The sequence below is a fragment of the Nelumbo nucifera genome, chromosome 2, assembly GCF_055504915.1.
Source record: "Nelumbo nucifera cultivar China Antique chromosome 2, China Antique-T2T, whole genome shotgun sequence".
Lineage (NCBI taxonomy): Eukaryota > Viridiplantae > Streptophyta > Magnoliopsida > Proteales > Nelumbonaceae > Nelumbo > Nelumbo nucifera.
Window position 1 is genome coordinate 3,235,827 of NC_142650.1, and position 15,836 is coordinate 3,251,662.

The 15,836-nt window shown below is 38.5% G+C and overlaps 1 protein-coding gene and 1 long non-coding RNA gene across 2 annotated transcripts; one reads left to right on the top strand and one right to left on the bottom strand.

Moving 5' to 3' along the window:
• Nucleotides 1–11,474: 11,474 nt before the first annotated feature.
• LOC148801877 (uncharacterized) lies at nt 11,475–12,972 on the bottom strand. Its single transcript, XR_016082347.1, has 2 exons — nt 12,835–12,972; nt 11,475–12,660 (listed from the first exon to the last, which is right to left on the bottom strand). It is a non-coding gene; the product is annotated as an uncharacterized LOC148801877 (long non-coding RNA).
• LOC104594578 (CASP-like protein 4C1) lies at nt 12,659–14,151 on the top strand. The gene is made up of 3 exons (XM_010254921.3): nt 12,659–13,092; nt 13,191–13,326; nt 13,502–14,151. Exons 1-3 carry the CDS (start codon nt 12,872–12,874, stop codon nt 13,721–13,723), a joined length of 579 nt encoding a protein of 192 aa, XP_010253223.1. The 5' UTR covers nt 12,659–12,871; the 3' UTR covers nt 13,724–14,151.
• Nucleotides 14,152–15,836: the final 1,685 nt, after the last annotated feature.

A 15,836-nucleotide genomic window follows, 5' to 3' on the forward strand; every position in this document is an offset into this window, starting at 1 on the left:
TTCTTACAAGACGTGAGTGATTGAGAAGTGTGAACAATCTTCCCTTTCCATGTTCAGAGTCAACATTCTAAGTTGTTAACAAATTGGTTAATATCCCATAGTTCGGATTGGCAAACCAAGTGTCAAGGCCTGCAAAGCTCCGTTCCATCCCTTCACGTTTGAGAATACGATCAACAAGAATTAATTTTCCTCCTATGCTTCATGTATGTATCAATGTACTGAATAAGAGAATGAGATCAACCAGGGTTCAAAGTATCGACAGTATCGTTCTGGGATCGATATGCCCTTTCAGTGGGTATATTTGGGGTTTGACCGGTAAGGTTCAAAGTATCATTACGTATTGGCCGATACGTATCATTCCGGGACCCTTTCGATATGCCTTTACAGTGGGTGTATTAGGGGTTTGACCGGTTCAGGGGATGGAGGGGTTCTAGACCGTCTCCCCTGAACCAGTTTTGAAAAAACAAAAATAAAAAAAAAAGTAAAAAACAAGTATCGAAACGTCCGATACACCACCTTGCTAACCGGTTCTGGGGGTGGAGGAGACATAAACTGGCTCCCTGAACTGGTTGCAGAAAAAAATAAAAAAAAAGTATAAAAATTTTTTATTGGTTGCAATATGACCGAAATAAAATAAGACATGAAGCTGGAGAAAGTAAAACCCAAAATAAAGTAAACGATAATTTGTATTCTTTTGATTTGCACTCCTTAAGTTTTATCAACATGCGCTCTCTCTTGAAGTAAAGAGTCCAACCCAACCTTGATGTCCCTTCTAGAGTTCTTATACACTATCTTTGTGCATCCCCCATCGTTAAGTTGCTTTTTCTTGTCTCTTGTGTTTTTTATACAACCCTTTGAAAATCTGGATCTCCAATACTTGACGCCTTGTACTAGTCAATGAAAATTCATAAAAATTCACGGAGATTGTTCTACCCTAAAAACACCACAGCTGAATTGTCAATGGTTTCAGATTTACGTTAGAAACTGACAATATTTCATTATTTGATCTTCTGCTAGTCTAGCTCATCAAATCGTCAACCTAAGTCAGGTTAGCAAAAGTTAGACGTAACCTCAACCTGAACATCAACCTTAACCAATCCGATTTTTTTAAATGTAGGTTTGGGCTAACCCAGCCTAAGTGGGTGGGACCATCCCACGCCCAAACTGTCCCAACCCACAATTTTATATGCGTTGGGTTTACATTTTTGGTCCTCGGGCCTAAAAGCTCACGCTTTTTTATTTTTGAGGCTGGGTTTAGGCCTAACTCTTAGGTAGCCTGAACCCAGGCTACCTCCGCCCGAGCCCTGCCTGATATTATCCCAATCTAGGTTTATATATATATAGCATTGTTTAATAAGTGATACATATATGCATATAATTAATTTTTGGTGTGGGTTAATGTTAGAGTCGGCTGTACAAGGGTAGTACAGTCTTTTTATGTTTAGTTATATATGTATTCTCTGCTGATGTGGCCCTCACTTAAGTGGGGGCACAATGGTAATCCTTATATATCTTAGAAGAGTATAAATAAAAGAAGGGCTGACTAGAGGTTTTGAGATTTTTTTCTCTTGTTCGGCTGTGACTTTTCTCCTTCTTTTTCTACACTCTCTCCTTCTCCTTCTCTCTCTCTCTTTTCCTTCTCTTTCTTCTGACATGAACATATACGAACATCTAATCTAAGTTTTATCATGGTATTAGAGCCACGATAATCAGTTCAGATCAGTTGTCTCCTTTTCTCTCTGTTCTGTGCATTCCTCTCTAGGGTTTTGCAGAATTTTCATTGATATTTAGAGAGTTTTCCAGAAAGGAAGAAAAGGACTGGTCGTTTTCTCCTTTTGGGGGTTTCCATGCCTCCAATGAGTGCAGTCGTTGTGGTTTTGTGTGGTTGGTTGAAAACTCTATACTCACAATTCGAAGAGGGTTGGTTTTGTGATGGTGACAGTGCAGACTTTGTACCCTCTACTCGACAGGTACATGATGTTCGAACTAAGTTGTGGTATGTTGCAAGTTTCTTTTATATGTTGTAGAACTGAAAATATTATTCATGAGGTGTGTTGTGAGGGTTTCTAGTGCTGACAGTAAACGACAATAGTAGTGTTGTTGCTAAAAGTGGTGAATAGTTGTGAATATTATTGTTGAAACAGTGGTGAATAGTTGTGAGTGTTACTGCTGAAATCTGGTATTAGGAACCCTAGTGGTGTTTAGTCATTCGTGTGGAGTGTGGTGATTTATTAGGGCAGTAGAGTAACAATTTAGTGGTACAACCTCCCACTGTTTTTTTGTGCAGTCGTGGGAGACAACAGTGAATACAAATCAAGTGTGATGGTGCCTTCTGATTATCTGAATGTATAGATGACCTCCATAAAACTGAATGGTGAGAATTATGTCCCTTGGGCTAAGTCTGTTGAAGTTTTCCTAAAAGCCAAAAAGAAAATGAAACATGTGAGGGAAGATAAACCTCAATTGATTCTCTAGGATATGATGAATGGGAACAGGAGGATGCTCAAATTATGACTTGGCTATGGAATAGCATGGAGTCTAAAATTAGTGTGAAATTCTTGTTTTTAGATACAACCAAGGATGTCTGGGATCATGCAAGGAAACTATATTCTGGACAAGATAACACTACTAGGGTTTACCAACTGTACCAAGAGTACTTCAACCTGCAACAAGGGAATCAGAGTCTTGAGGACTATTATGCCAGTATGAGAAATTTACGAAATGAGTTGAATATTTATCATCCTCTTACACCTGATGTCAAAATTCAACAACAACAAAGAGAGCAGTTGGATGTGACCAGATTTTTAGTAGGGTTGAAATCTGAGTATGAACCCGTAAGGGCACAAATATTAGGTGGATTTGCTCTTCCCTCTCTTAAGGAAGTGTGTGCTTCTCTTTGGAGAATTTCAGTTGGACCCATAGAGACTTCCACTATGTCAGATAGGTCTGCATTTGCAGTTACGAGAGGGAGAGGTCGTGGTGGTAGAGGAGGTCAGCATGGTCGTGGTAGTGGTGGTGGACCCATGTATGGTCGTGGTGGTGGTGGAATGTATAATAGTGGTGGTGGTCGTGTTGGAGGACGAAACTTGGGGGGAGCTCGTGGTAGGGGACATGGTAATACTTAGAGAAGGTGTACTCATTGTGGTATAGAGGGACATACTATCAACTTTTGCTACGATCTCCAGGGCCCACCTTCAACCTGGGCGAATCATGCAGCTGTAAATGGTGGTAGCTCAAGGCAAGAATCTCAAGTCACTGATCAAATCCCCACTACATCTATAGATACTTCCAGAAAAGAGTTGGTGAGTGTTTAACGGAATGAGTATGAGCAGTTCATTCAAGGTACATCTCAACAGAACACAGGTACCCTTGCAAACACAGGTACGACTTGTCTGGCATCCACATCTCCCCATTGGATTATAGATTTAGAAGCTTCCGATCATATGATTGGAACTCCAGGTGTGTTTTCATTCATTTCTCCGTCCTCTACTTCCCAATCTATTACTCTTGCCAATGGCTCTACATCAGCCATATGTGGTGTTGGTAATGTTGACACTGACTCATTATCCCTCTCTTCAGTTTTATATGTTCCCAAGTTTTCCTTTAACCTGATGTCTATTAGTAAATTGACTCGGTCTCTTAATTGCTCAATAACTTTTTACCCTTCCTCTTGTGTGCTTCAGGATCTCAAGATGGGGATAAAGATTGGTGGAGGGCATGAAGCTGGTGGATTGTATTATTTTGATGGAGGTGGTTCGGCAACAGCTCTTCAGTCATCTCTCTCCCCTCATCAATGACACTGCAGACTTGGTTATCCGTCTCTTAGAGCTCTTCAGTTACTTGTTTCGTCGTTGCGTCGTCTTTCTAACTTAAATTATGAGTCGTGCCAATTTAGGAAACATCATCATGTCTCCTTTAGCCTTAGAGTTGATAGTCGTACATCGAGTCCTTTTTCTTTAGTCCATTTGGACATTTGGGGTCCAAATAGAGTAGTGTCTTATAATGGTTACAGATACTTTATAATTTTTGTTGATGATTATTCAAGGATGACATGGCTTTACCTTACGAAAGAAAAGAGTGAATTGTTTTCTATTTTCCAGAAATTTTATACTGAAATTTGCAATCAAATTTGTGTAAATATTAAAATTCTTCGTTCTGAAAATGGCCACGAGTATTTTTCCACACACTTTTAAGAATATTTGGAACAACATGACATTATCCATCAAACCTCATGTATTTACACCCCTCAACAAAATGGTGTGGCTGAAAGGAAAAATCGTCACATTTTGGAAACTACTAAATCCCTCTTACATCAGATGAATGCCCCCAAACCCTTTTGGAGTGATGTTGTACTCACATCTTGCTTTCTTATTAACTGCATGCCCATGTCTATCCTTGAAGGTTAGTCCTCTTTCTATGTTATGTTTCCCACATTGTCTCATTTTCCCTTACTCCTAGAGTTTTTGGATGCGTGTGTTTCGTTCATAATCTTGGGCCTGGAATGGACAAGTTAGATGCTAAATCCACTAAGTGTGTTTTTCTTGGCTATTCCAGGACTTAAAAAGGGTATAAGTATTATAACCCTCGTTCTCGACGTTCTTTTGTGTGTTCTGATGTTACATTTTTTTAGTCTGTTCCTTTCGTCTCCTGGTCGGGTACTTCTTCTCCACTGTTGCCATCACCCCCTCTTCCAGTTCCTATTGAGGATCTCGTTCCTCTTGTTCTGGTCGTGACCCAGTCTTTGCCTCCAGTGCAGCTACCTGAGAGAGGACCACCTATCCGACAAGTGTATACACATCGTCAGGCATCGGCTCCTCCTCTATCTTCGTCACCATTGACAGATCCGGTAGTTGATCCCACCCCAGCCCCAACTCCAAGTTCTGACATTGATCTTCCTATTGCTTTGCGGAAAGGTAAACGCAGTTGCACTCTCCATTCCATTTTTAATTTTGTTTTTGTATCTCACATTTCGGCTTCCCATCGACAGTTTGTTTCTATGTTATCCTCTGTCTCTGTTCCCAAGGATGTCCAGGAAGCCCTCAATTCTCCAAGGTGGTGCCAAGCAATGGAAGAAAAACTCTCGGCCCTGACTCGTACTCATACGTGGGACCTTACTACTCTTCCTCCTGGTAAGCATGTGGTCGGTTGTAAGTGGGTGTACATGGTTAAATACTTACCTGATGGAAGTGTTGAACGGTTGAAAGCTCGGTTAGTTGCCAAAGGTTATTCACAGCAGTATGGTATTGATTACACAGACACCTTCTCTCTGGCTGCCAAAATTGGGTCAGTTCGTGTTCTAATTTCTCTTGTTGCTATGTTTGATTGGTCGGTGATCTTCTTGAAGAGGTGTACATGGAGCAACCACCAGGGTTTGTTGCTCAGGGGGAGGGTAAGACGGTCTATAGACTTAAGAAGGCTATTTATGGACTTAAACAATCTCTACGTGCATGGTTTGGGAGATTTATTGAAGTGGTGAAGAAGTTTGGAATGAAACAGTGTCAGGTTGATCATTCTGTATTCAACTATGAATCAAATGTTGGGAAGATTCTCTTGGTGGTATATGTAGATGACATTGTTATCACAGGCAGTGGCAGACCAGGAATTGACATGTTAAAGACTTACTTGCATGATCATTTCCAAACAAAAATTCTTGGCAAATTAAGATACTTCCTAGGGATAGTGTTGCAAGGTCCAAGAATGGTATTAATCTATGTCAGAAGAAATATGTTCTTGATTTGATGGAGGAAACAAGGTTGTTAGGTGCCAGACCAGCTAAAACACCTATGAAACTATATGCTAGATTGGGTAGTGATACAGGTGAGGAGTTTGAGGATCCGGGAAGGTACTGAAAGCTATTGGGTAAGCTTAATTACCTAACCATCACTCGGCCTGATATCTCATTTGCGGTCAGTGTAGTGAGTCAAATTATGCAAAATTCGAGAGTCCCACACTAGGAGGCAGCCCTAAGGATTGTGAGGTATTTGAAGGGTGCTCTAGGTCGTGGTTTGTTGTAAGAGAGTGGATGAAGTCTTGAGATAGAGGGATGCACGGATGTTGATTGGGCCGGGTCCATATCTGACAGAAGGTCCACTACAGGGTATTGCACTTTTCTTGGTGGGAACTTAGTGACATGGAAGAGTAAGCAACAGACAGTGGTAGCAAGAAGCAATGCAAAGGCTGAATATAGGGCTAGGGCTCACACAACATGTGAACTGGTGTTGTTGAAGCATCTACTAAAGGAGATGGGATACTCGATTGACACTCCTATGAAGCTATACTATGATAACCAAGTTGCAGTTTATATCTCCTCTAATCCAGTGTTTCACGAAAGGACGAAGCACATAGAAGTGGATTGCCATTTTGTACGTGAGAAGGTGCTTAGTGGAGTGATAAGTACATATGTGAACACATGAAACCAATGGGCAGGTCTGTTTACAAAAGGGTTGAACCGGGGAAGAGTGGACTACATATGTAACAAGCTGGGACTATATGACATATATTCACCAGCTTGAGGGGGAGTGTTAGAGTCGGTTGTACAAGGGTAGTACAGTCCTTTTATGTTTAGTTATATATGTATTGCTCTGCTGATGTGGCCCTCACTTAAGTGAGGGCACAATGGTAATCCTTATATATCTTAGAAGAGTATAAATAAAAGAAGGGCCGACTAGAGGTTTTGAGACTTTTTTCTCTCTAGTTTGGCTGTGACTTTTCTCTTTCTTTCTCTTCTCTTTCTCCTTCTCCTTCTCTCTCTCTCTTTTCCTTCTCTTTCTTCTGATCTGAACATATACGAACATCTAATCTGAGTTTTATCAGTTAATTATCCATCTTGAACTCAACCCAAGACTATCAAATTTTAATGCAGGTTGGGCTCAGGTTAGACAGTTCGGGTTTAACCTCTAACTCAATCTTTAGTCCCGATTCTTAGGATTGGGCCTTGGATGAGCTAAAACTGGCCCAACCCGCCCAACTCGCACCCCTATCAGTGGCCTTGCTTTCTGATTCTGATTTATATTGGCACAAAGACCTGTCCGGGGACCAAGCACGGGAATCCTTAGACTGATGGAATAAAGGAACTCCCTAGGCCATTTATGACTTCATTATATTCACGAAAACACCAGCAATGAAATAGAAAATTGTTCCAAAGGAAATCAAATTAATCTTCCATGCCATTTAACATAAATTTATATTATTTAGTGGCATGTTTGTAAGAGAGAGGATTGCTGAACTTGATAGATGTTTTAGAGGCAGTAGGATGGGACCAATCATTTTGCTGCACACCAATCATAAATACAAGTTCTAGATTGTATGATTGTTTGCCATATGCACATTATTACTGGCATGGGATATATTGATTGATTGTCTGTACAGCCTGTAAAACAGCTATCAAGTTCAACTGATATTTTCATTTCGGGTCATAAGAGAGTGCTGTGACCACAAGCAGTAGATATGCTCTCGTTTTATTATATGGGATTTTTGTTGTATCGAGCCTATTTGTGTTGTTTCAGAAGAGGTTTTTTTTTTTTTGTTATTTTGATATTTTCCAATGATCAGAGCAGTTGGGATTTGTTACACCACACATCTCATGGTGTGTTTGAATTTAGTCCCAGTCTCATTGGGATGTGCAAATCATGTTGGATGCGTGTAAGAATGTTTTTTTAGGAGCAGATCCAAACGGTAGGGATCTGCCATCAACGAAGCGCTGTCAACACTATCCCGCCAAGCCATTGCGTTTGCGGCCATAAATTGAGGGCATCTCCCTTTTCATTCATGGGGAGATGTTGCCAAAATGCGACTGTAGTGGCTGGTTGGAACACGTTGGGAGTGTCTAGTGTCTGCTGGTAGCAGATCTGAGCTCGATCCGAACTCTGATTAAGAAGGGTTGGCCTAGACACAAAGTTTTCAGAGAAAGAAGGATTTAAAGTTGATGATACAGGGCAGGTGCCAACAAGCTACTGCAGCTGCACACCAAGATCATTCACGCGGAGATGTTCTCGATGCGAGGCTGTAGTACCTTGTTGGAAGCGTTGGTTAATAGCACTGTAGCAGATCCACTAGTCCTGTGCAAAAGAACTCATCTCAATACAAATCCAAATAAAAGTTGATTCGATTAGAATATTTTTATTTTTTGATGCCACCGAAACTAAACCTAACCTTTTCTAGGCGTGTATTTTGGGGTGTTGAGATACAAAATAATTCCCCCACTTCACCCCCTTTTTGCTTGGTGGTCGTTTTCCCTGTTTTTCTGTCTCTTTGGAATTTAGAGAGCCGTCTTGGATCAGTTTAGCACTAGATACTCTCTTTATTTTCTAAATTTATTTATTGGACAAACAAAAGTGGTCGTGAAATCTGCTCCTGAGTGTCTTTATTTGTGCAGTTTCTGTTTCATGTATAACCTTCATTGGATCAAAGGGGATGCATTATGCATATGGACAGTGCATGCAAAGCATACACGCATCTAAGAGAATATTAGCATGCTTCATACCATGCTTCCTATTTGATTGATAAGGTCAGCTTTGGAATATATCTGATTACCTTGTACAATAAGCTGCAATACATAATTAGTTACTTCCTGATTTTTCAATGACAATTTTGCCCATTTATTTTATTCTTAGTTGTATATTTTTGTTTCTCTTTCTTTTTTGCCGTTTAGGCTGTGTTTGGTTGCAATGTAAATTTATTTATATTGATGCAAAATTATGATAGTACAAATGATTTTGGTATAAATTTTAATTTATTTTTGTTTCAAATTTTACCTTATTTTGTTTGATTACAGTGCAAAATTATTAATGCAAGAATGGAATTGCCTTTAAGGACCTTTAAAAAAAGAAAAGTATATATATACATGTGACTAAAATGCAATATATAAAATTCTGTATTTAGCGAGAAAAACATATAAAATTTGCAAGTATAAAACAAAGCTAATTAATTTACAACTGGCATTGTTATTTGAATACAAACATGAAACATGAGCTTTTGGGTATAGACTAGGGAGGGATATGATACCGTGTGGATAACAAACGGTTTTTTGTTCTTATTCTAAATCAGATAAATTGTTTTTTATGTCCATTTTGAAAAGGTGGATTCCAACGAAGCAAGAAAGCACAAGGTGCCAATCAGCTGGTTGGTAAGGTCTCTTATTGGTCATAGTGGAGACTTAGGATCATATCCTATCTATACTGGGTTGGGGGATAGGCTACCCCCGTTGTGTAGCCTTCAAAAGATATATAAAAAAAAAAGAAAGAAAAAAAAACAATAATTAAGGAATCCAAACCTCCTACACTCTTTTCCTATATTTTCATTCAGTCTTACAAGAAGTGTCTGAGTCTCTATCTATGAGTGTTATATGTTTGTTTTTTTTCACGTATTGGTGTTTACTATTGTTTTTCAAATAGATCTGAATCTGAACCATATTACTATCTCAACTAATGTTTTTGAACTGTCATTGATCCAGATGGTTGGATCATTTAGCTTGGTAGCTATTTAGGCAACCGGTTTCATTTCACCTTAAACCTGGTATTTGGCCAAAACCATTGACTTGGTTAATAACCCATTGATCCAGGTGGTCAAATTGTCAATCTATTCAACCCAAACAACATATTTTATCTTTTTTTTTTACTTTAATTATTTTTTAATTTTTAAATTAGATGGACCATCCATTCAAACTGGATGGTCAGACCACTAACCTAAAAGCATGTGACCAAAGTGATTCTGATTCCGGATCGGATTTTAAAACCTTAATCACAACGATAGATAGGGTGCAACTCGAATTGGCCCAAATTTTAACATATTACACATTTACACTGCTTATGGCTCGGGCCCATTTAAATTTTGACAGAAACTCAATCTGAGCACGTCCAAGTTATACCCCCCTAAAATTAGATATATCTGATGTTTTAATATCACATGTTTATTATATTAGATAAAAAAAATTGTTTAAACAATTGAATTGTTAGACCCAGTCAATGGTCATGGAATGAAAAACAGGATTATATATAAGTTATGATACAGATTGGACCTAACGATTTAACCGGTCAAATCACTAAATCATTAACCGAATGAACCATTTTTTTGGTACGTGAACAGTCTGGGTGAAACGGAGACAGAAATCGAGAAATATAGCTGGATGATGAATCAACCAGTTAGACTACAGGTTAAAAAATATTCAATCCATGACCCATTGACTGGGTCAAATGGTTGACCTCGTCGACAAATATTTTTAATAGATGAACATTTCCGGGGTGGCTTCCGAAAATGAAAAATGAAAAAAAAAAAAAAAGTTTGGGTGAAACGGACCCAGAAATGTAGTTGGGTGATGACTGATGAATCAACCAGTCGGACCGCGGGTTAAAAACACTGCTTAGTGCTTACACATGTTTAATTTCAACGAAACACATGTTACCGATCGACTGAAAGTGCAAGAAAAAAAGCATATATTCGAGAAGTGTTGAATTGGGTTTTTCATGAGAGTTGAAACCTGCCGGTAAGACCTTTTTCCCGCTCCACTTCCCTGCAGGCCTGCATTCACTTGCCTGGTTTCTAGTAGTTGTATTTTTTCATATTTTTTTATTTTTTAAGTAAATAAAATAATGACGGTTTTAAGTTTTAACTATAAAAATCATTATTAAAAGGAGTAATTCTATTTCATCCAAGTGTTAGAAGTAATATCCAAGAAAAGTAAAATTTTATGTGGAATTCATGTAAATCTAAAAAAAATAAGGGTATATTCAATAAAAACCAAAATCTCTCTTTTTTTTAATCTCTTCTTGAGAATTGGGATCTGCTCCTCTGATAGGGCGCCTCACAACAAACTCACAGGCACATCCTGTTATGCATTAAGAACATTTCCCCTAAGGGTACAAATGGATCGGATCATGATTCGATATGATCTGAAATCCAATCCTATTTGATCAAATTCAGATCACCCTTGGTCAGATTTTCAAATCGGACTCGGATCATCCCCTATTAAGATCTGATCCGGTGTATTATATGTTTATAAATAAATATATATATATATATATATTTAATATAAAATATATTATTTATATTATATTTTTATAAATTTATTATATTATTTATTTTTTTATAAAAACATGTAATACATATGATAAAAATAATTAAAAATACTTATATTTTTTGTTTTTTATTTAAATTGATATATTTTATTTTTTCTTTCAATAATTTATTATTTTTTAAAGAAAACAAATCAAATAAAATAAGATCCAAAAATCCAATCGAATCCTATCAGACCCAATCGGATCAGATCTGACACGAACAGCATCGGATCGGATTCAAATATACCGATCCGATCCGTTTGCATCCCTACATCCCAACGCAGGCGGGATTAGATCCCATGTCACCAACCGGTTGGTTGGCTCTTGCTAAAATTTCAACAATTAACTTTTTCCACTCTTAAAATCCAAAAACTAATAGACGCTAAGTTTAAACCAGTTTATAACACGTGGCAAAATCAATGCCAAAATTTATTACATTGATGCATTAGATTGAAGATTGAACTGATACACATGGTCCACTGTTGGCCCATTTGTAACTTTGTATACTGTATAAGTGTATAGTTTGATTTGTGTCCTGGCAGATGACAATCTATGGAGCATTTGACTGTGGAGAGAGTCAGGGGACTGGGATTTCCGAGGTCCACCTTTTCTATTCTGATTCCACGAAGCTTGCCCCAAAATAAAAAAAAAAGGAGAGTATTTTACAAGACCTACATATATAATATCCACAGGAGGTTGTCGCTTCTGCTAGGCTCTCAAGTCTCAACAACGACGATTACGCATTGTACATTAAAACGGTACGAGGTTTGTATTGGTCACGAGTCAAAAAAAGTCGGTCTGATCCAATGATCCCAACCACCTGATCAGTTTTATTTTACTCTCTTCTTTTTTTTTCTTGTTTGTTAGATGGTAAAAGCCAGAGGTTTTAATTTCATCAAACTTCAAACAACACACCACATCATTACCCATTAAAATGAACGCGTCACGCGTGAGAACTGGGGAATGGCCGACTGGGGGGCAATTTCAAAATTTGAAGTGATAGGGTCATTCCGGTCATTTTAGATTTATAATTTGCAAAAACAAAAAAAAAAAGAGGAAAAATGGGAATACTCAAAAAGATACTTGATGTCCCTGCTTCCCGTTTCCTCCCCAGTCCCCAGGCCTTAGCCTTAGGCTAGTACCTTCTATCCTTCCTCACCGGAAAGACTAAAGAGAGAATAAAAGCACACAAAAGAGGACGGAAAAAAATTAAAAGAAAAAAAAAAGGAAACTGAGCAAGCCATACCAAACAACCACCCAACCAACGCCAAGGAAACATGCAGGCCGCAGCCAGCAAGAAAGAGGGAGGAGTAAAGAAATAATAAAGAAGGAGAAAGGGAAAAAATAAAAGAAAGAAAGGAAAAAAAGGAAAAAAAGGTTTCACTCCATCTCACTGGCTCGCTCTCTCCTGTTGAATGCTGAATGCTCCCTTGTCGTCTTAAGTTTTCTGGGCAAAATTCGGTATGTTCAGTTGTATGTAAGGAGTTTCTCCTTTTTCTGGTTTTCTTTTCTATGCCCACTTTTTTCTCCGTCTCCTTTTCTCTTTCCTTTTTCATCTCTCTGTCTCTCTCGTGTGCAACCTTGCCATCCCCGTGACTCTAACCAAAACCTGCCCCATAAAATTATTTTCTTGAGAATTAAAGAAAAGGAAGGAAAAGAGAAATAGTACAGGGAGATAGGAGACTGAGAGAGAGAGAGAGAGAGGAAGAAAAAAAAAACCCTTTTTTCTGGGTTCTCTCTCCAACTCTCATGACTTATCCTTCTCTCAGTCCTTCTATTCTACCTGTCTACAACGACCACAACAGCAGGAAGGAACAACGATGCGATCTCCACAATCACTCCGAAACGGCGAAACCCCGCCTCGAATCCTGGCTCCTCCTTTCCATTCCACCGTGTCCGAACAAAAGCTCCGACGCTTCAACACGCTGATACTTGTATTCCGTCTTGCCTCTTTTTGCTTCTCTCTTGCCTCTGCGGTTTTTATGGTCACTAATTCTCATGGCTCCAATTCCCCTAATTGGCACGTTTTCGACGCATTTAGGTACCCCCGCCATCCCCATTGCCCCGATGCTCTCTCCGTCTCTCGCATTTGCTTTTGAATGAGCTAACAGATAAGCAGTATTTTCGTTGTTGTTGTAGATTTGTTTTTGCTGCAAATGCAATCGTGGCTCTGTATTCCTTGGCCGAAATGGGAGCTTCAGTTTGGGAGATTTTGAAAGGAACCACCGTGTTGCCGGAGACCGTGCAGGTCTGGTTTGATTTCGGTCACGATCAAGTGAGTGACTTTTTCCTAATTTCGCTTTTCCTTCCTGTTTTTATCTCCTTCGCTTGGGCTTTGGGAGGGGATTGTGTCATTGTACATTGGGCCCTCTTTCTCTGTTATTTCTTATCCTTTTCTCACACAAATTTTCCGTTGCGTGTGGGTTTGAACTTTGCTCGCGGTTGCGTAGGTTTTCGCTTACCTGCTACTGTCGGCGGACGCAGCGGGAACGGCATTGTCCCGGACCTTGAGAGGAGGAGACACGTGTACGGCCACAAGCTCGTTTTGTGTTCAGTCTGATATATCGATTGCCTTGGGATTCGCTGGCTTCCTTTTCCTAGGGTTTTCATCTCTGCTTTCGGGATTTCGGCTTGTCTGTTTTATTATCAGGGGCTCTCGTTTTCATCTCTAGGGTTTGTTCCTGTGAGACTCTAAACGGAGAGGAGGATGAGTGAAAAGAATACAGCTTACTATTACTGGATAGACTGGATTGCATTTTTGCAATTGCATTACGCTTTGGTTTGGACTTTGGTGTATGAGATCGCGTCGGTGTATGCGCGTCTTTTTGGGTTTATTATCAGATGGCAGCGATCGATTGAGTTGCGTAATTCTTTCTGACAGTTGCTAGCATGTTCTGTGGGACCATGGTAAACCCTTAATGAGATCGTCGTTGGATCTGGATTATCTATCGTCGCGCACTTGAAGTTCTGGATCCTACGATTACAACCTAGGGGGTTAACCATGGTCCTAATGATACCATAGCGATTTCTCTTTTTGTATCATCCATCCCATTGTAATTTGAGTTATATATTTATAAAATTAAAAAAAAATACTTCGTATTTTTTTGTTAGAATTATTTTCATTTTCATGGTTCCTAGTTTGGAGCTTGTGACTTTTTGGAGTCTCTGCGTTCTTTAGTTCCTGGCGCTGAGCGTGTTGAGACGACGGTGTCTCATGTCTGCGTGTGAAAGACTGAAAGTGTCTTTTGACTTTGGATGGGCGTAAATTAAAAAAGGAAAAGAAAAAAAGAAAAACTCCTGATGGTAGGCACCTGGCGTTGTTTGGGCTATTTGTTGACGAATTATGCAATACAGTTATACAGTCGTGTTGACTTTGAATGTCGTCCACACTTCTTGTGCGGTTCGCCCATTTAATGTGCATCTTTTTTTTTTTAATGTGCATCTTATACCATACAGTTCGAATATTTTTCAACTTGCTAATTGATAAAAATTAAAACCACAAGCAGTCCCGTCGCAACTCGCAAGGGAGAGAAAAGAGAATGTCAAGGGGTGCTATACTGCCATACAAAGCATCTCGGCTTTGATTGCCATTGGGACCTGTCACGGGATACGTGGGTATTCATCCTGCGTTTTGTTAAGATGTCACGACTCACGAATTGTACGAGAATATCATCTAGAGTTATTGATTCGGGCATTGCATATTTTTGGATCCGAACCCATGACTGCACGGTTCGCACCCTTCCGTGCTAATTTCACCTTCAAGGTTTCAATAGATCTGCTTATGGGCTGGGCAGCCCGATGGGCTAACTCGGGCTTCGAAATGATTGAATGAAATTAGGCCCGCAGGTTCGGGTTTTTTTAATATATATATATTTATATGTGTGTGTGTTTTAAAACTGTTTTTTATTGAATAAAAGAAGGGAAAATCTTTTTCCCAAATATTTGGCCGGGCTTTGGGCTTTATATGAGGGTTGGGCTTAGGCTCAAGACTTAAGCCCGATGGTAGGATCAGGCTTAGTCTCAGGCCTGAATTTTTTATGTTAATGCAGAGACAAGGCCTGACCTAAACTCAGCTTAGCCCAGCCCGTGTATAGGTTTAGTTCCAATTGGATGTACATTAGAGGTGCACCTGGGTCAAGTATATATACCGCTTGTAAAATCTTTTTATATCAAAACAGTTCAATTGTCTTATGTTTTATGCAATGTTTAAAGTATCGGAAACGTCAAGTGTATTGGAAAGACAATTTTAAAAGACATATTGGGATACATCTTAGATATGCATGAGCATCGGAGAAAAACTAAGATACGCTTGGATACACTATAAATAGTTTAATAAATCGTAAAAATGCATCAATAACACTAAATATAAGACCTCAATGAGGTGTATGTACATTAAATTAATATATTTTAATGGTTTTATAAAGAAATATATTGTAGTTAATTATAATTTTATTAAAAATCCTATGCTTAACTATAATTTATAAATTATAATTCATAAGTTTTAATGTTTTGTGGGATGAAAAAAAAACCAACTCTCCTATCCAACCATAAAGCATGCATTGGTACAACTTCTAAGTGAAAATATAATTAATAATTATTTATTATTTATTTCAAAAAATTAAAAAATAAATAAATAAACATTATATAATACATTCAAAAATAGTTATTAAAGAATAAATTTCAATTTCTTTGTGGATATGATAGATGATCCATATAATTATAATATATTCAATCATTGTGATTAAGTGATAAAATATAATTAATTAATTATTTATTTTTTAATTC